Below are 21,457 nucleotides of genomic sequence, written 5' to 3'. Positions count from 1 at the left end.
TATTAATGTGGGCAGCAGGAGAAATTCTTGGATTCTCTGCTTAGAAACATAGCTTCAAATATTCAGTTCCAGGATCCCATGGCTTTGGCTCTTTGCTTAAGAATAATAGCATGAACAAGATTTTCAGGCAGTTATCCTCACTCCAAAAAGATGCCCTAATGTTTAAAAGCAAAGCAAACAAAAAAACACATCTAGTAGATCAGCCATGCCACAACACATTGCAAGTCTATGCATGATATTCACCATCATGTGTCTAACTTTCTATAAACACTTCCATGCCCAAATGATTTATGATGTCCTTTACCTTTCTGTTTACCCATTGCCAATTAAAGATGTCATTTGGGATTTGCTGATGATATTCCACAGAACAGCTGCTGCTAGTTTCTGGCTGAGAGCATAGACCAACTTCTTGGAAGGCCAATGTTCTGTACAAACACAGCAGAAATGGAAGAGGCAAACAGGATTAAATGGCAATGTTGAAGGGGGAGGGGAGAATCCATGCACTACAGCCTCATGAGGAATTGCTGGTCATGTTAGTTTTCTAAATCTAACCCTGGCCTAATTAAGCCACGTTTTCACTGTAAAGCAGGCAAGCTGCCAGTCGTGGTGAAGTGAAACCTGCTTTCAAGTAACTGCCAGCTAGAAATTAAAGCACATGCATGCTTGGAACAGAAACCTTTACTCTTCAATGGGCTTGAGAAGCCAGGTTTGGTCAGGGCTTCAACTAGCATTAAAAAAAAAAACAATTAGCCTTCTAATAGAGAAAAGTATTTTTTCTTGTCATTGCATTCCTTCATAAAGTATCTCACCTATTTCCTTTCACAGTCACTACCACCCGTACTCTACCACTGAAGAAACTAATTGTCAGTTCATGGAAATCAGTCCACACCCAGTCTATTGTTTGTTGTTTTTTTTTTTTTTTAAAAAAGAGGTCAAGGGGTTGAAAACTTGCCTGTAGAGCATCTTGTCATGAGCTGCCACAGACAGAACAGGGGTGTAGGAGAAAGGGAACACAGAAAAAAAATGGATGTATGATAGCTGAAATCACTATTTGTCCAGCCAAGCCAGTGGTTTCTGTTACCACACATACGTTTTATAGTCAACCTAACAGCGAAGGCTCTATTTTCACCTAGAACTCTATTTCCACATAGATAGCTCTAGAACGGTCAGCAGTTTCTTTGGAAAAGGTGCTGTGCTTATGTAGCCAAATACACATTCACTATTTATTCCCCCTTAAAAAAAAAACAAAACATAACATGATACATCTGACATTGTAAGTTATCAGTGAAAGGCTCAGTGGAAGAATTTTTATTTGCTGTACAATTAATCAATAGAAATATAACTAATAAGAAAAACAACATACAAATCCACACAGAAAGGAAAGCTTAGTAAAAACCAAACCAATAGTGGAGGGGTGACAGTGATAAGGACTTAGAGGAAAGTTTGGAAAAAAAAAGTATTCCAAGGTTGTGGACACCACCACCAACTTTTGGCCAATAGAGATGGTAACAAATCCTACTACATTGCACCAGTGCCCTCCTCCAGCCTGGCTGGACTGTTAGCATCAAATCACTTACATGTGCTGTAGAGTGTGAGAAGGGAACTACACACAAGAGCATGATCTGTTTGCATTAGATAACAGCTTACATGCAACTGTTCTGTACATGCGGATCCATAGAAGTTACTTAGCAAACACTATCTCCTCAAAAAGCACTTTGAGTCATAACAATGCTTCACTTAGTTTAATTCCTGTACTTTCAAAAAAGGGTGGTAGAAGTACTGCATTTTTTGTGAACAATAACATGCTTCTCCTCCTTCAAACAGAAAATCTTTAATCTTTGAAACAGATTTTTCTGACACTGAAATGACTAGACATTCTTATTCCATGAAAGTAACAAATGTGTTTTCAAAGCAAGAAGTTGCCACAACAATTATTTGTAAACATTATACCCACAACAGTAAGTACATCAAAACCCCACACTTCCATCCTAAAATAAACCACAAAGCTTTGACATGAAATACATAAAAAGTTTATTATGTATGTACCCCATTTTGTTATCTGGAGGAGAAAATCTGAGGCAACAGTTCGGTGCAGTACAGAGAAGCAAAGCAATATACAGTAGCTGCACACAGCTTGATTGGTTTCAGATCACAACTAAATATTCTTACTATGACCGTTAGTACAGAAATGTTCTGTAATTAGAAAAAATGAGAAGTATTACTCTCATGCTGTACAGTCTCATGTTTCTTGGTTAGAAAAGAACGAGTGATTGAGTTTGAATCTTTCACGCCTGAATCTTTCACGCCAACTTGCTAGGCTGTTGCCTCTGGAATGTTCAGCACAAAGGTTAAGCTCCAGACATAATTTAAGTGCTTTTCATGTGCAAACTGTTACTGGCTAAAGCTTTCAAAGTACATTTAATTACAGATATGAACACCCTGTAAAGATATGAGGATATGATAGCAGACCCAGAGGCCAATACAGATTCTTTAAGAGAAATGCTATGTTCCGCTGCAGTAGTTCTAGTCCCTGATTAGGTCCTTCCAAAGAGACGGCTTATTTCAATTGTAGGAGATAGACCACGCTTTGACAGAAGCATCATGGGATGTTGTTACCAGAGTATGTTCATCCAACCATGCCAAGCCACTTACATGATGTAGTCTGTGAGCATCTGTATGGCAGTGAGAAATAAGAAAATAATTAGGAAGGCCAGGCTGACAAAACTTCAGCACATATTCCAAAAGTGATTTTCAGCTGCATTAAATACTAGTACTATATTTTGTTACTACAAAATAAAAGAACTAAACAGAACATAGCTAAAACAGCCAGCTAAGTTATATGGAGGAGATTAACATGAAGGCTAAATTAGCTTGGGAACATACACAGCAATTTATCTGCTTACTGTACAGTTTTAGAAAACAAGCACCATGCAGGATTTTAAGATTAGCAACTTTTAGAAGTAAGATTTTGAAGCAGACATACCTGGTATTTTGACTCTGGTCTCTGGATCACCTACAGTCCAAACATATACCATCATATCCATGCCTCCAGAAGCAAAGTGTTCATTATCTGGTGACCAGGCAATACAAACAATTTTTGCATGGTGTCCATAGAAGACATTATGTTCCTATTTGAAAGTTAACAGGGATACAGCGTCATTTCATTAGTTCCAGCTACTGCAGGAAATCACTGGCTTTCAATGTATAGCATCACAGAAATGAATAATGATAATTTTAATGTGTATCTAAAGGTGCAAATGGATGCCCTAAGCCAAGTGCTGACTGCTTTTGATCAAACTTTAAATGGCATAAAATGTATATAAAAATCCAGACCTTTTGTAAACAATTTGAAGACTTTCTATGAAACATGGATCTGTAAAGGGCACATACAGCAAGTTACTTTTTATTTAGAGGCCTTTCAAATAACCCTTAAAATGTTTTCAAAAAGAAAAATGCTTTTAATTTTTTACTTAGAAATTAAACTGTTTTTTTGGAATATCATCCTGAATTTTCTACTTCAGTGTGGTTTCAGTAAAAACGACTTTAGAATGCTGATTCACATATTGGCTACTCAGCTGAGAAGCAGCAATTGCCTGTTACTTGGCTCTTGGTGAAAGGACAGATTTAAGGACAGAACAAAATTCCCTGCCCTACTACCATATATCCCTTTCAGTGTTTAGTTCTTACCACAAAGTTGTATGCCACAGACAGCAAAGTTACACTGCTAAGTCTGCTTTATTCACTTCATTAAAATTTACTGCACTGCAGAATTCTCATCAAATTGGGTGTGCATTCTTATCTATTGTACAGAAATGCACACAATTTCTCTACTTGACATGCATGCAATCCATTGACTTTTGAAAAAAAGGCAAGAAAACTCCATGCTATTGATTCAGCTGACCCAAATATGGAACCTGCATACTTTGTAATCTTTTGTATTTAATTACCCCTAGGCTGTGGAAACCTGACCCTTTTCCCTACTCCACCCTATTTGTTATTAGACTGAACTTGAGCATTTTCATAGTAACCAACTTATGCTGTACATTTCCTCACCTACTCTAACAATCTGATGGCTTCACATAAGCTGCTGTGAAAAGAAACACTATCCCAAGATGTCAAGTAAAGTCACAGGAACACCAAATACACATTTGCAATTTAACCATTATGTCCACTAGCTACACATTCCACAACAGATTTCACTACAAGATGCCAGCATTTGTTTTTAAACAAAAAAATGCAGCATTTCTTACCGCATAGCCATCAGTGACACTAAAGACAGTGACAACTTTGTTTGCATCACAGACTGCAAGAAAGGCACCGTCGTGAGAATATGCCAGGTCAGTAACAGGACCTTTGGCTTCCAAAGACTTATCATCACTTTTTAAAGAGGTTCCTTGGATTGAATACAAACGGACATTCCCATCCTGCAAGTTAAAAGTGGAGAAGAGGGGAAGGTACAGAAATAATCACTGCACAGTAGAAACAGGAAGGCTCACCAAGCTTCTGGGCTGTTTTCATCAATTCCATCTGGTACTGCTTATATTGAGAAACAGTATAAAGAACTGTCATTTATACTGGCTGCAGTCCAACAAGTCTAGAATACAGTACTGAAGAATTTGCCTACTTTAAGCTTGCAAAAGAGTAAAAACATTTTATAGACACTGAAGACGAGATGGGAGAAATGAAATAAAATGTTGGTCACAGTGGTGGAAGAACCTAGGCTTTCATTCCCCAGGAATACCAATTACACATAGGTTACTTATTATAATACTGCTGTTGTTACAACCTGCTATCTACTACTCAACACAACAGATCTACTATTGTTAAAGGCTTCTGTTACTGGTGCAAGTATTCACAGAAGTACAATTTAAGAAGTGCAACCTTACCGTTCCTCCCACTGCTACTGTACCTCCTCCAGGATGAACAGCTACAGCTTCAGGCTCATAGCCAAGGTCATCAATTGCAAAACATTTTTTCTTATCTTTCATCAAGACAATCTGTAAATAAAAAAATCAGTTACTATTAAGATCATTCTTCCAAGCACCCAATACACAGCTATGACTAACCCACACTGCTTAGTCACAAATCCACTCTGACCACTCAGAAGTTTACTATATTCTGATTCTAAGGGAACTGATTCACTCCTTTAAAAATTAACGAAGGCCTTAGTGGTGACACTAAGTTACCACTTAGTGTGGTGACTGAGTACTCTAGTACAGCAGATGAAGCATTCTACGTTAGGTAGCACAGTGCATGCTCTACTGCATTCAGCTTTACCTCACTTGGTCAGAACAGAAAAGAAACATGGATAAAGTAGTATTTTTAGCAGTGCTCACTCCCTGCCCAGTTCACTATTAAAGGAAGGGATGCAGGACCAAATTAGCTGCACATTAATACTGCAGTATTGCATTTTGAGGGCCATCTCCTACCTAGATTTATGTAACAGACAACTGGAATTATAACTCACATTGGAAACAGGTTTGGACAATATTAATGAAAAGCCTAATCATAGAACAAGTATCCAAATAAGGAAAAAAATATCATCAGAACTTAAGCAGGCTTTAATACAAGATTGCCTTGATGATACAAATCCTTCTGGAGTATTGTGATCTGAATACTGCTGACAAGCAAATTAGAGTTATCCACGCTGAACAGCATTTTTTCAATTGATTAGTTGCCAAAAAAATGCAGCAGCAAGAAGCAATTTTTCCCCAGAACTGCCTCACTGAACAGAAGACACAAGAGCATTACTTGGAAGTTAATATTCTTGCATAAACATAGTGCTTAATCCCTATAATCTTTAGAAAAGAATCAACTAAGAGAATCACTCAAAAAAAATACACCAGAGAAGTCCTAAATACTACCAAAAATGTTCTTCAGGCCAGCATAGTACATAGAGATAAGTGCGCTTACTCCAGAAGTTACATGATAAAATTAATTTTATTGCCTTGACCTTTTCTGCCCTCCCTCTCTTCCCAGAACTCCTCTTCTTTCTCCAAAAAGAGAAGGAGTATGGAGAATGGAATCAAGAACGATGAACTTGAATGAGACAGCAAATCAGAATCTCTTTATAATCAGTACCTGAGAGGATTTATTTCAGGCGCACTTATATCCAACAGTCAAGACATGCCTATTTAGCTTCCAATTCAGCAGGTAAATAGGGCTCTTTTCTACCTGTTTCAATTTAGACTTGGCGCAGCCTTCCAGCACAAAACTGTACTGATAATGAATTCAGATGTATGCACACCAGAGACTACATGAAGTTTAAATCCATACATAAGACCATTGAATTGGTAGAAGAAAAAAAGGCAAGGCTATCATAAGGGCTCATTTAATTATGTTCTCTGAAGTTCTTGCTAACAATACTAAACAAGTTAGAAGCCATCTTGTTACCATACACTGCATTATTAACAGAGCAGTTGTGTTGGAAGTCCAGGAGTGAATACTTACTTGTCCAATGCATAAAACTACAGTATAACCACCGGGACCCACAGCTAAACATTTTGGCTGAACATCCATTTTCACAGCATCCTGGCCACTAGAGGAAGGTATGATAGGGTAGAGAAGCAGGAAGGGCAAAACAGAAAAAAATATTCCAAACTTAATATTATTGAATAATCAGTTTTAAAATAATCACCTAATAATGATCTTCACTGATATGCATGAAAAGTTTTAAGATCTGCAAAGTTGCCTTACTGACATTCTAAAGAGTAAACATATCTTAATCATGTAGTATACCTTCTAAGTGAAAGTCAGTGTTACTACACTAGAGTATGAATTTTGGATGTAACTAGGTGATCTTAATACAATTCTGTAAAGGTTTTTTTTCCTTCAGTAGCAGTTTTGATGAAGAAACAGCTGTATCCCAGCCCTCCTAAAAAGCTGCTTATTAACAGTATTCCTGTGTATTAATGAATCATAGAGTAACTGACACCCTTCCCACCATCCCCTAAGCCACCTGATACAGGCAGATACCTATCTAACCTGCGAAAGGGATGAGACTAAGCAAAAAGTCTGGGATGCATTTCCCTTTGTCACAGAAAAAAGCAAGGTTGGTGCAGCAATCATTTCTACAGTTTCCATGGTAACTTAAAACCTGAATAAATTGCAGCATAAAATTATATACCCCATAAGTCAATAAAACGGTTGCTGTAAAATAAAAAAGGCTTCAATATTACAATAAAAGATAAGTTTAACTAACCTGTAGTCCCTCTTGCTAAGATTAGTATAGCGCACAGTATCATCCATACTGCAGGTGACCAGCTGATCCATTTCATCCACTGCCATTCTAGAAACCTGGTTTGTATGGCCCTTCCCAGAAAAGCCATCATTCTCTCCAGTGTCAGAATCCCAATAATGTACACACAGAATTAAGGAATATTTGAAGATGCCAGTGCAGTCAGATATAGAACAACATCCAAATTAAAAAGTTAAATAGCTTATATAATAAGAAAAACTGAGGCCAGAAGTAGCCCCTAGAGATTGTTTAGTCCAAACCTTTCCTCAAGTCAGGTTCAGCTAAAGCAGATTGTTCATTCAATTGGGTTTTGAGCATCTCCAATAATGGAGTCTCTACAATTTCTCCAGGAAACCGATGTCAGTGTTCAATATCCCTCACGCTATTTATTAAATGAAATTCTGATGTTCTGTAATAAGCTACATAAGTTCTTACAATTGATAGTAAATACTGGAACAATTAGCATTAGGTCTGAGAACACAAAGTACTTTTGAAAAGAATTACAGTTAGAAGTCCTGCAACATTGGCTTTTCCTCATAAGAAATATTAACATCAGTTTGAACTATTATTTTGTGCTAGAGATTTGCTGAGAGCTAAGTCCTTTATTTTGTGATTGTTTCTGCCAGTGTAATGCCATTTTAGTGCATCATGGCAAGCTGGACTGCAGTTTTATTTATAATCTTCAGAATGTTGAAGAAAAGCCAAGTCTTTTAGCTAAATACACCACAGCCTCACCCTTTACCCATGCCCTTTAGGGATCACTCTGCATTCCCAACATTTTGCTTCAGAAAAAAGCAGGACTGGGATTGAATCTTAAGAGAAATACAAGTTCTTGAGTACTGAGAAAGCCTAGTGACATTTGGGATATCAAATAAAGAACAGGATTGGTATGTCACAGAATATGTCACCTGAATACAGGTGGGAAGAACTGCTGTAAGAAGTGCTTATTACTAGGTCAGATAGAGATCAAACAAGAGTTTATCATCTTCCTTGGCCTGAACATCTAAAAAAAAAAAAAAAAAAATAGATGACTTCCAGCTCACGCTGGAACCTATTTACTGCATGTAACAGCAAGCATCAGCAATACGTATTTCCCATGTGTAATCAAGTATATACAGAAAGTTACAAGAGGCTAATTTGTATATTTCCTTACTTCTCCATTCTAACAATCTACCTACCACAAAGTAGTGAGAATTTGCAATTAGGAACTGGCGTGTATTTAGCAGGCAAATAGTAAAATAAGATGGGGAAGACAAAGTAGACAAAGTAAGTTTCTTCAGCAGATATAAGTTGTGTTCAATAAAGCATTTTTTTCCTTAACAAGCTTTCTTGGACTATTAGGTTAAAACAAGTATCACGTTATTATTCAAAGGATATTAATATGACCATCATTACTGCCAGAGTAAATATAGGACTTTCCACCATTTTTATGCACTGTAAGACACTGAATTGATTTACTATGACCCTGTGAATAGGAGACAAATAATTATTGATGAGCAATTTTTCATTTTAACATCCATATATAAGTTCAAATCTATTTGAGAATTAGAGGTTATTCAGAAAGTAACATTTATAAGCATTAAAGGTCACCCAGAATACAAACCACTAATTAGTGAAGTCATTTTACTACTGCAGTATTGCTATTTACATGTACTACTCATTAAGGAGAAAAAATAAGCACTGTGAATACCCCTATTACTTAAGGACTGCTAGCTAGGCCAAAATACTTTCACAGCCTTTTCATAGGCAAAGTTTACTTTTCAAGCACTTTACAATTCAGATGAAGATTAAATGTGGTTGTGCACCCACACCAGCTGCCAGAATTATAGTAGCAGTAGCAAGAATCTGGGACATCTGTTTCTAGTTCATGTAAAAATGTAAGTTCCCGTGAGAGTGCTGTGTCAGCGAACTCTATAATTCCTAAAATTAAAGCTCACTTGTATAGTAACCCTAGTCACCTTGTTCACAACACAGTGGCTCTGGTTGACTGAGACATCACTGGCAGTTTTCTATCTATGCTGTATTCTTCTCTCATCTGAAGAATGTTTAAAGCTACTACAAAAGAAAAATTTGATAACCTTAATCGAAATCGAATCAGTCTGTATATATTTGCACAATATCACTGCACATAACATTGTAGCTTTTTGATTTACATGACTTGGGATAGTCAGTCACATATAGCTTGTTTGGCAATGCTCATTTAACAAAGCCATCTGTCAGCACTCAACTATTCCATCTAGACAACTTCAATCACCAAACCACTTAGAGAGACTCTGGTGTGACAATGTAAGTTTCACCTACCTTTATGACACGTAAAGGTTTATTTGGATTGTTCTTGTCCAGATAATTAATATAGCCAGAGAGGGAGATAGTCAGTAAGTGGTCTTTCTGCCACAAACAACCCAGCTGCTGATCCAGCACGTTTGATCCCATGTTGAAAGTATTGACAACAGAATTAGCACCAACATCCCAGATTTTAGCAGTTTTATCTCCAGAAGCAGAAAGCAACTGGCTACTGTCAGGGCTCCAACTAATCTGTAAAAGCAAATGCCACCGCAAGATAGTAAATGCATTTATTATTGCAAGACTTCACAGTCCATGAACTTTGTAATGAAACAGCACGGATCATTTGCACAAATGAAGTGATACTTACAGCATAAATACCTCCATCATGAGCTTTGCCTCCACCAAGAGCACATACTTTCTCTCCTGTCTTCCCATCATAGATGAAAATCTTAAAAGAGCACACAGAGGTATCACAAATAGAAAATCAGTAACAGCAGAAAAAACACTGAAGAACTAGAACATCGGTACTTGCATTGCTCATGTTCTTTTGTTACAAAGCACACTTCCCAGCTTATTAAGTAGCAGATTTTTGAAGAGGCACAAGTATCCCTGCATTGGATATTTAAGCCTGAATCAATAAAATGACAATTCTAAATAAGCACAGTAAGCCACCCTGTACATTGGATCCTGACATTTGAAATTGTGGGACATGTAACATTTTTAACTCCCGCTGTGATGGCAGCTGCTTAGCACTGTTGTCATGGGTATCTGCCTACAACATGGAAATCTACTACATAGAAGGAGCAGCCTATGGTAAATGTTATTAAATCTGGCCTTAGCAGCAGGGTGTCCACATGGAGCCGCAATACCATCTATGAGTTCAGTATTTCAACAAGAAATTTCAGAATCGTAAGAAGATGTACATATTGCAAAAGTCTGATATATTCCTACCAAAATCATCTCCAAGAGAAGTAATACATCAGGGAGATGGAACAGGGACAAGGCTAAGTGAAAATGGTCTGATATCAGCTGTTACACCTCTATAGAGGGACACAAAGTTTAAGCCATTCATTTCTCATAAGAAAAAGCAGCACGAATAAGAAAAAGCAGGAATAAGAAAATGCACAACAAACTCTCATTCTAAAAATCACTACAGAAAGTTACTTGTTTTTTACCTGGCCATCTGCACTAGCTGTAGCAAATCTGTTCCCATCAGGAGAAAATCTCACACAGTTCACAAACCGCGTATGGTCCTGTAGAAAAGAGAACAACCAGCATACAAGATGAGACTAGTTTACATAGGAGATAATCCAGTAACAATGAAGTTCTTCTATATTCAAGCCATAAATTAGTTATGTAGGAGATGCCTGCTGTAGAGAATACTGCTATTCAGTTTCTCAAGAACAAACCAAGCCTCTGTCTGAAGAAGATCACGCAAATCAACAACAGCCCAGGGAAGAAACCGTTGGATATTGATGTAGTTCACACTACTTGCACAATACCAGGTGAATGAGTAACCTCTGTATCAGGGATATGTGGGGGGGAAAAACTCACATGCAGCCTATATGCAATCATGGGATTCCTGTCCTCAAGTCAATTCTTCTGCAGCATTCTCTAAAGTTTGACTTACTTCATTGTCCAAGTAAATCTTGCACACAGAAAAGTATTTTATGCTCATTATTGTAAAAAGAACAGAGTAGTGAAGAATAAATTGTCCACTGGAATTCCAATTCTGGGAGACTGCAGTCACACTAGCTCTGAAATAACCAGGCAAGACTGATGTATGCTCCGCAAATAGGCCATTTACAAATAGGAGACTATTCAAACGATGTTAACTAGAAAGCACACATTAAATAGGAAAGCACTGCAATGAGGCCAAAGCTCCCATGCAAAGAGATTTAGAAGACTATTTTTAGTATTATAAAAGGCAGGTTCTAACCTACTTTCTTTGATTAAATACATTTTTCACCCCCACAATACCTCAAGCTTCAATCTAAGCCATTTAACAGCCTGTACTTGAATCCCATACAGCAACTCAAATATCACTTTAAAAGGAAGGCTCCAGCGCATACCAGTCTGAGCAGCACTGGTAAGCAATTCAGACCTCACAGCTCCAGAAGAACCAGCTTAGCAAAATGTAAGTATCAACTTAAGTTCAGAAATATATTAGGCAACTACATCATTTCATTGGATTGCAGAGCTCAAAACAATTCCTTTTCTAGAACTGGAATGGAATCCTTACTAAAGTCAATGTATGAAGCTTACTCAAAGCACATACTTACGAAAATAAGTCCTACTACTGTAGTTTTTTAAAAAGAGCCAATAAATATTTGGAATTTACTAGTCCAATAAAATCCAGTATCTCTGCAATACTGTTTTTTTGTTTGTTTTTTAGGCAAGACACGTTTTATGGCATCAGAAAAAGCTACACAAGTTCTTGGCTTTTTTTTTTTTTGCCTCAAGTAACAATGACTGTCTTAAATGTGGTAGTTCCAGGCTTCCTTTCAGTTACAAGATTTCAATTAGTACAATAAAAAAAGTAAGAAAATGTAAAAACAGAAAATTGATTTCTACGAGTATTGGGTATATATTTTCTGTGGTTGGTTACATTTCAAAACACCTCCTCTCACCCTTTCAAAGCTGCCTTGGGATTTAAGATTTGAGCATTCTTAAGCAGATTGGGAAATTCCACTCACACAACCACTTCTCTTGAATCAAGCACCTTGAAGTCTTAAGAAACACTACGCATTTCTCTGTCAGGAAGCAGAGCTCATGGAGCACCACAAGGGCAGATGAGAATTCCTACTGCTTATGCTATGAAAGAGGATGTAAGGCCAAAATTAATTTAAAATGCTTCAGGTTTTCTTCTTAAGCAATTATCTTTTTTGGTTTTGTAGGCTTGAGCTAAGCATTCAGTTATATATAAACATGGGTTTAAGACAGACACGTGACACCAACTATGGCTCAAAAGAGGGAATTAAGAACTTATTTAAACTAGTTGTGACAAAAACCGCAAGCTTGTTGTAAAGCTTTTAGTTAATTTGGTATACAGTTTAATATAACCATAACTAAGCTTAAAACTCACACTTAGTGTAAACTTGAATTTGAATGGAGGTCCCTCAAAGAAAGCAGCACAGTTGTCATCACTGCCAGTTGCTAGACGATAAGGTCTTGTTTGTTTTATGTCCACGCTGTTGATCACTTTGTTGTGTCCAGTGATCTCACCAACAGATGAACCACTATCCCACAGGAACACTGCTCCAAATCTAGTTAGAGAAGTACACATTAAGTATAATTCATAAAGGTTACATTTAGATCAATTCCTTGATCATCTGCAAACAGCAGATTCGAGTGCACTCAAAGAAATTAGGTCATCTCATTAATCTCATGCAACCACATCACAGTTCCCTGAAGGATATTTAAGATCTTGCTGGAGATAGAACCTAGGCTTTAATAGGAGACATTTGCTGAAAAGGTCAGACTAACTGAGACCACGAAGATATTCTTCAGCAAGTCTACTGGTTTATAAGAGAAAGCACTAAGTTTTGCCAACTACCTAGTCACTACACAGAACTCAGAGAGCTAGGGTAACAATAGCATCAGATCAATTATCTGACAATTTAGTCCAGGTTGGGTACCATCACTTTTACAACAATTACTTAAAGATATAAGGAATCATTTTTGCCTTTTAAGGTGTTTTTTTTTAATCAGTATAGTCAGTACAATGGCATTTAAATCAGTATAGTCAGTACATGGCATTAAACTATCAGAAAATCGCTATTTAAAATGGGCTCTGTAGGATGACTTCTGCATTCAACAGAATGACTTCTGCATTTAATTCTAGTTTTGAAGTACACACACCTAATATGAAAGAGTCCAGTTTCTTAATGCAGAAGAACAAAATTTCTACAGTACCTATCAAGGGGCAGGTAGGGGTGAAGGGACAGACAAGGACAAAGAACATCTCTGCAATATCAGGACATGGTTTTTAAGAAATGGTACAGGAGGTGGGGAACAGGACCACACTGTTTTTCAGACATTTGGATATGAGACTACTTGGTATGGACTCTGCTTTAGAGATCTGCCAGTCTTTAAACATGAAGGACAAATCTAACTGAAACAGATACCTTATTTAGTCAGACAAGGACAACTGGTTGCAATTTTAATCAACACAGTAATACCTAAAAGTATGGGAGTGTTGCTGGGTGAGAGAATTCAGATGCAAGGTTTTCTTTATTTGTAGTCTTATTCAATTGTATTCTCAATTTGAGAGGGGTTAAATAAGAGGAAGAGAATCTACTTGTGGCTTTTCTTTCCTACTCTGTCAGAATCAGACAAAGAAATCCCCAAAGAGTCACACTGAACAGATATTTAATATAATATCACCCCTAAAAAAATAAGCAAACCCACACAAATTAAACTAAGCTATTGTAACTGCTTTAAACTAAGCTACTGTATTTTCTGAGTACCTCTACAGCTGTCAAATACTTCATAAAGTATTCTGCTGCAGAACAGGACATTTTGAAGTCTAAAGAGGGAACAAACCATGATTTCCTTCCTCTGAAGAAGGAAAAGCTTTCTGCAAAGAATCTGCTTTGCTAGATTACAGAGGTTTACAGTGTGAATATTTATACACACACACAAATACCTATGCATAAATACACAGACATATGTACAACTTATACAAAATACAAAAGAATTACTTACTTTTCCCTTCCTTCTCCGACCACAGCAATTCTCTTGCTGTCTTCAGTCCAGGCAAGATCCTTGATTTTTCCTGCAAATGGCTGATACTCATACTTCAGTAAGTGTTCCTTCTGTGTAGTATCCCAGATTCTTAGCTTTCCAGAGACATCTGCCATAATAAAGCAGAATATAACTATTGTTGTTCCAGTATGACTTGGTCACATGACTCAACAATCTGCCAGGATACAAATTTTCAGCTACACTGAACATTGGTACTAGGAACCAATCTTATCTCAACAACCACAAATCACTTGATTTAAGAATGCTGAAGACTATATCTGTTTCACTGATGTATGTTTTTAACCAGATTATTAAGGCTCAAGACATGCTGCAATAAATACAATGCATGTAAAGAACTTTTGAGAACGTGATTAAAATCACATAGTAAAGAGAAGGTAAGCATTTGCATATTACATGTCTGTGTTACCAAAAAAATGAAAATCCCCCACCAACTACAAGATGGCTCACACATGCTACTTTGGAAAGTAAGCCACCCTACCCTACAATAAGAAAGGAAACTGGTGGACAGTGGTTGTTGTACTAAAATTCACATTTCAACTTTTTTTTACACCTTTGTAGCAAACCTGTTTTGCATGTAAATATGAAGATATATAGAGAGAGGTATGAAGAGACCTCTACCCATATAAAGCTCTACTCATGCACACATCAGAATGCTTTTTCTATACAAAAGCATGTACATGCTCATTTCTGCAGGTATCCACATGCAGCTTCTAGATTATTACAAAGAAATCTAACAGTATCAAAAATGCTAATGACACAAGCAGCAGATGCAACAAATCCTAACAATCTAGGGCAACATAATCCCAGCTGCCTTGGTCATTATTTCCCCTAAGTATTACACAAAACTAGAGCTTTCTTCCATTTAGAAGCAATTACCGTGGTGCAACATTGCAACCAGCAGAATTGTTCTATGCACAGACAGGTTTACATATCTGTAACAAAGCCCACACAGTGGATTGTGTGTATTGAACCCTTCATAAAAAACATTTTTTAGAATAAACTATATGTTAAAGGCCTATCTTCCAGCACAGCAGAGCTCTTTTGAGTATCAGTGCATCTTTATAGCATGGACATACAGCATCCCTTTATCTTTGGGACCTGCCCATTGACTCACCTTCTTTACTTCTGCTAAAAGGACAGATTTAGAACCTTTCATTTTACAGAGAATGCTTTTGTAGTGGAATTTAAGTTCAGACTTCAAAATCTGTTTGTTTTATCTATTAACAGATAGGACACGCAGCTTTAATTTTGTCTTATCTCACATTACTATGTCTCTTATGACAGCAATAGGGAAGAAGTTACCTTAAAATCCACAAAACATATTGCCAAAGGTCTGTCTCATGAAGCATTAATGCAGGCTGCATATGTAATGCAAACTTATAAAGAAGTGAGTCTTACATGTTATACTTCAACAAGCTTAAAGAGTCTTGATACTGTCTTCAGACCCAATGCTCAGCAGTATCATGAAACCATAAGTGATATACAGAAGACAGTTTTTAAAGGAAATATTACAGCCTAAGGTTGTTTACCGGGGTAGGACAAACAACTTCTAAAGAATAAAAACAACAACAAAAAAAATGAATAATTCCCCTAGAAGCAAGGCTGATCACGAATGAAAGACATCTTTTCGGATCAAGCTAGGCATATATAACCTATTTTACAGAATACTGAATCTACATTGTCACAAAAACAAAATAGATAGTTATCCTGAGGGTTAAGTACAGCAAAAACCTACAGCACAAAGTTGGTAGAATAAAGAATACAAGCTCGATTTTAAGAAGGTACTCGGTTTGACATATGGTCCACACACAAGACTGAGCCAAGAAAATCCTGGCTTTCGTTCCCTTCAGACAAGGAGGGGAAAAAAGGAACAACAAAAAATATAAAAACCTAAGGCTGTGTTATCAGTGTTCTTAAAGCTCTCCAGTATTCAGAAGATACATATTCTAACACAGCTTTTGGATATGCAGGAAAGGATAGGTATTTTACAAATTCAGAAGTGTTATACCTGTAAAATTGGTGAGAAATTCATGAACTACTAAGGCCTGTGTAAAGGAGTCTAGACTTACTAAGGGGTACATATTCAGAATGTTTATTTTCATTAATAGTAACTGATCTGTTACTTAAAACCAGGAAGTTTTGCACTATTTGGGCCCACTAGTTGCTTCTCAAGTGTTTCTAACTGACAATGGCATTTTTTTTTTTTTAATATACAAATTGATTGCAATTCTAAGAAATGGAGGTTGCAAGTTAATATTCTTCAACTGTACACCAAGTCCTCCTGAAAAGAATGAATTATTTGAACCAAGCTGCTGTTAACATGGGTTTTAGTTCTTTGTAAGTCATCAAAAACTGCAACCATTTTTGCTAATAATCCAGAAAATTCACACAGAAGGAAATTCACGTTGCCCATTCTCAGATATTCATTCACACATATATATATTTCACAGAAGTTTAGAATCTGCCACTCTCCCTGTTAACTTACCAGTGAAAGCCTTTTTTAGTTTGTGTTACAACTGTAAGAAAAATGATGCTAATCTTGCCAACTTCTGTCAGGAAAAAAGGGGCTATAGAAACAAAATGAGTATATTCTTCCCTCACCCCTGAAGTATCTAAGTATATTAATGGGAAGAAACAGTAGCCCCATATTTCAGAAATAGCTTATTCTGCTGCATGTACAGACGTCATTTAAGCTTTCTTCTATTTAACTTTCTACTTTGTAAAGCTGATTTCCAGGTTCCTTCTGATTTAAGCACCAATTTTAAAAAGACCAAGCAGGAAACAGAACTCAACACTTTAGAAAGAGGTTAGAGGAACAACTGCACAAGTTCTTCCTTCCTCCCTCACAAACTGCCATTGCAGCATATCACATTGGATGCATATAGTTTGGACATACATTTAAAGGTTAACTCTCCTCTGTTGTGCCAATAAGTTTTGTGCCAAGCACTTTTAACAGCTCTGCCCCCACAGCCCATCCAGCATGCGCATCAATACCTTACCTCCGGATGCTATGTAGAATCCACTAGGAGCATACTTGGCAACTACAACCTGGTGGGCATGCTCGGTATAGATGTCAGCAATTGCAGGATTCTAATTAAAAGGAAAAAAAATGTTACTAGGTAATATTTTCTGGTTTTCATAGGAGTAAAATCAGACATTCCATGATAAAATTCATAATTTCCCCCTGCATTTCTCTCACTCTCCTTTAAATCAAGATATAGTCTACAAATGAGAAGAAAACTGCAGGGCACATTGCAGAAAATTGCTGTCCAGTTATGACTGAAGCATCATATGCTAATTTCTCACAACTGGCACAGTTAAAGCATTTCTTCTTACAACCAAAACTAGCTGTGACCCTCTTCTCCTTTCAGTATCTGCTGAAAAGTAGGAAAACCCTGTCCAGAAGTAGCATGCCAAGCATCAGATGTCCTTTTTATGAGGCTGGCCAGGTAAGACAGCTCTCTATGTAGACCACTAAACACAAGGTGTGCTTCAGAACACATACCCAGAAGTTGTACTATAGTGGAGTATGAAGGTTCAGCAGATGGTTAACCATACTGCATGGCCGTTACTCATCAGTACGCACACTCCGGATTACTCAGTAACCAATGAGCTGTGCAAGGCTTACTCATTCTTGCCAACTGAAATCTGGTTAAAAAGCTACTAGACTAGCACAGGAAGTCTTCCCTAGTAGCAACAGCTGTACAGGAGTTCTTAAAGAAATTTGCTGCCATGTCATCACAGTTTTATCTCTTTGGTCTTATGTGCTTTCAAAGGCTTCAGGCTGGATAATAAAACTGACTGCGCCTCAGAAGATCAGTGGTGTTACAATACTGAGGTGCCACACCAATCAAAGGATAACATCTAGAAAAAATTCTCCCAATGCCTGCTCTCAAATTAACTGCATAAACAAAAAAGCCATTCCGCGTATCTCCCGAACACACTGATTAAGCTACAATGTAACGCACTACTCCTTAGAGCAACCTTTTACTGGCAGTTAACAGGCATCTTCCAGCTCCAGAAACATTATCCTATGGTTAAAACAAAAGTCCATTTTAGCTGCTGCAATAAGTACTGAATTATCCAACCAAACCAGAGAACCACCTGATGTCGTGGCATGATTCAGCTGTCCAATCAGGAAAAACTAAAGCACCTGCTCTGTGTTAGAAAGCAGAGTCTCTAGCTTGCATGAGTTCTTGCTGTTGCAGTACTGCTACATCTCAGGAGACAAAATATAGCTTACTCATGCAAGCAGCAGCTTTTTCATTCCTGCTTTTACATTGCTTGAGTGCATTATAGCCTTACTTAAGTCACAATTGTCTGCATTTGCAGCATCCTCATGTCATTCTCCATTTTGTGTGCAACTGGGATTTTAGCTAAGCAATACACGATAATGTTTTCCCTGAGCTATAGCTGCACCACCTCCAAGTTTAAGGAGCTCAAACCATCCCCACATTCGGTTAGTAATGGCATACGTAAGTGGCTGCTGTTTTATAGCAACACTCTGAGAGTTCAGGGACCTAAGGGGATGAGACTGAACGTACAGACTGACTTAGAGGGTGAAATGCACCATTAAGATCAAATTCCAAAATTTAAAATACAGTCAATAAATTCAGGATATGAGGTAGGAAGTCAGAATTACCATTTTAAACCCTGTTTATTTGTTGTTGTTGTTTTTTTTTTTTAATTTATTTTTAAATCTCATGTGTTTTTCATACCAGGAAGAAAAAAAAAATCAATTCTAAAGAGGTTTTAGGATAAGTTTGTTAGCTAGGACAAATACAGTACCTAATACCAGATTCAACTAGAAGAGAGCTTATGTGGCTTATTTTGAACACTGAAACCAGAGCCACGTATTAAAACAAGCAGTTAAAGTTCCAAGCTTGGAAGTAGGCTTGGACCCATGAAGACAGTATAAATTATTTATGAAGTATGAAACCTTACAAATATCACTAGTCCTTCTGTTTCTGAGAGCTTCTTCACCACTCCAGGACATTTCCTTGTTAAAGAATGTCTCTAGCTCATGCTCACATATTAACCCTGAAGGCTATATTCATCACCACTGATTAGCTCTTAGAGGTGGGTGTTCTTCCCCTGCTTGCCAGTTCAGGTAAATTTGCATGCCAGCTTAAATAACATAAAACTGAAGGGTTTATGACTTCCATTCTCAACATCCCTTGAGAGTTTAAACAGTCTAAATTGGAACTCCCAGAGTCCCACCTTGCTTTTGCACTCAGACTTTGCAATGTGCTCTACATTCTGTCTCATGCTGGGACTAACATTGGCACCAGTCAAACCTTCAGTGAGCTGATTCAAAAAGCAAGTTGTTTTCTTCCAATTCAACTCCCCAAAATAGGGTCAGAGAAGCACTAGTGACAGTGCAAGGGAGGAGGTCACAATCCATATCGTGGGCAAGAACTGTAATGTAAGCAGAGTGGCTTTTCTCTCTTCTCTCATTGCACTGTATGCCATTACAGTGTTTAACTGGGGGTTATGGTTTCAGAAAACTGAACTTTTCTTGACACCAAGAGTGAAACACTATTACTATAGGATAAATACTGAGGCATTAAAATCAGATTACAAGCATGGTTTTGTTTTTCAGTGACTGAACTTAAAGAATTAAATGTTTACTAGCATTTCTGTGTTATGACATGATTGTGAAGGAACATCTGAATACAGTGGGAGTGATGAGATGAATCAGGAAAATATCTCATGAAAAAAACAGTTTACAAAAGCAGAAGCAGACATCAACAAATACACCGTCGTGGAGACCCAGAAATTCCAGAGGTAGAATCTGTCCCATTGCAGCCCTCCCCACTGCAAGCCAAGCTTAGAGTAAGAGAGATAATTAAATCTAGGGAAAAATTTGATTTTTCTAAAGAGTGAGCATTTACTTTGATGTAAAGAATGATTTTTGAAAACCAATAGCAAGACAATAGCCAAGACATGTAACACTTCCTCCACACTTCTCTAAGGGATGCCATCTTTGAAATCATTTAAATAACTCATTTAACATTTCCCTAGTTATCACCAAAGCAAAAAAACATGACACCAGTGAAAACGTTAACTGGGGGCATTTTAATATTTAAATGACAAGAAAAATTCCCTATGAGCAGGGTGAAGGCTCAAGGTGCAGCCTGCCACAGAGTCAAGTACCTGACAACTGGTTTGATTCCTGGAGTGCTCACACGGTGGGGGGGAAGCTACAGAATAATGGACTTAAAGACAGTTGTTTGCAAGTATTTGCATGCTCCTTTTACTAGCAAAAGGCCCAATACAGGAAATAAGGAAGACTTCGTTTATTAGGCAAACAGAACTCTCAACTTCCTAACAGTGGCATAGGAGGAGATAAACAGGGCCAACCAGAACATACCGGTCTCTGCTGCGTAAATCCTATGCAGAGAACGGAAGGAAAAAATGATTTTTTACAGATTTTTGTAGCTGCTGCCCATGGCTGCACGCATGAGTCATGCACCCTTCCTATCCCCCTGCTGCCCATCACGGAGCCGCGACCTCAAATTGCGATAATTAAGCGTGAAGGAAGCCCGGGCTGCTGCGGGAGAGGGGCTGGGAAGGCAACCCAAAAACCCAAAGTTAGCGAGCGGGGCCGGGGCAGGGAGCGAAATAAAGCGGGATACGTTACATCGGCGTTCCTGATGACGACACATTTTCCGTTGGTGTAGAGAAAATTATTGCCCTTAGGATCACCTCCGAGGATTTTGGAAACGCCTCGTTCAACCTGCGGGAGGCTGGCGAACACTTTTTCTGAGGAGAAAAAAAAAAAAAAAAAAAAAAGGGAAGGGAGACAGAGAGAGAAGGCGGGTGGGGGAGAGAGAGAGAAGGCGCGGTCACTTGTTGCTGCCGGCGGTCCCCCGGAGCCCCCCAGCCTCCCTCCTCCGCCTCGCCGGGGGCTTACTGATCTCGTACGGCATCTTCGCCCGCTCGCGGCCCGAGGCGCTGTGAAGGAAGGGAGCGGGAGGGCGCTGAAGGGAGGGAGGCGCAGGCGGGCAGACCGGCGGCCGCTCGGCTCCCGCTCTGCTCCTCACCCGCCCGCCGCCGCCTCAGCGCCGCGGCCCGAACCAGGAAGCGGCCGCGCCGCGCGCCGCCCGCCGCTGCCTATGACCATATATAGTCAACTCTGCTCGCGCCGCTCCCTCCCGCCCTCCC

General features: G+C 38.3%; 1 protein-coding gene across 1 annotated transcript; it reads right to left on the bottom strand.

The window, feature by feature from the left end:
• Positions 1-1,293: 1,293 nt before the first annotated feature.
• WDR1 (WD repeat domain 1) lies at positions 1,294-21,368 on the bottom strand. The gene is made up of 15 exons (XM_005019433.5): positions 21,207-21,368; positions 20,934-21,055; positions 17,290-17,380; positions 14,231-14,378; positions 12,609-12,789; positions 10,699-10,776; positions 9,891-9,971; positions 9,539-9,772; positions 8,615-8,702; positions 7,202-7,358; positions 6,451-6,538; positions 4,887-4,997; positions 4,251-4,424; positions 2,984-3,128; positions 1,294-2,672 (listed from the first exon to the last, which is right to left on the bottom strand). The coding sequence occupies exons 1-15, from the start codon at positions 21,220-21,222 to the stop codon at positions 2,563-2,565; spliced, it is 1,824 nt and encodes a 607-aa protein (XP_005019490.1). The 5' UTR covers positions 21,223-21,368; the 3' UTR covers positions 1,294-2,562.
• Positions 21,369-21,457: the final 89 nt, after the last annotated feature.

The sequence above is a fragment of the Anas platyrhynchos genome, chromosome 4, assembly GCF_047663525.1.
Source record: "Anas platyrhynchos isolate ZD024472 breed Pekin duck chromosome 4, IASCAAS_PekinDuck_T2T, whole genome shotgun sequence".
In the NCBI taxonomy this organism is placed as follows: Eukaryota; Metazoa; Chordata; class Aves; order Anseriformes; family Anatidae; genus Anas; species Anas platyrhynchos.
Note: the sequence above shows the minus strand (reverse complement) of the source record. Positions and strands in the feature narration are given on the sequence as shown.

Coding starts and splice junctions, on each gene's coding strand:
- WDR1 (XM_005019433.5), bottom strand. Junction 17,381..20,933: donor TCGTCATCAGGAACGCCGAT/GTAACGTATCCC, acceptor CCTTTTAATTAG/AATCCTGCAATTGCTGACAT. Junction 3,129..4,250: donor GTGTCACTGATGGCTATGCG/GTAAGAAATGCT, acceptor ACTTTCAAATAG/GAACATAATGTCTTCTATGG.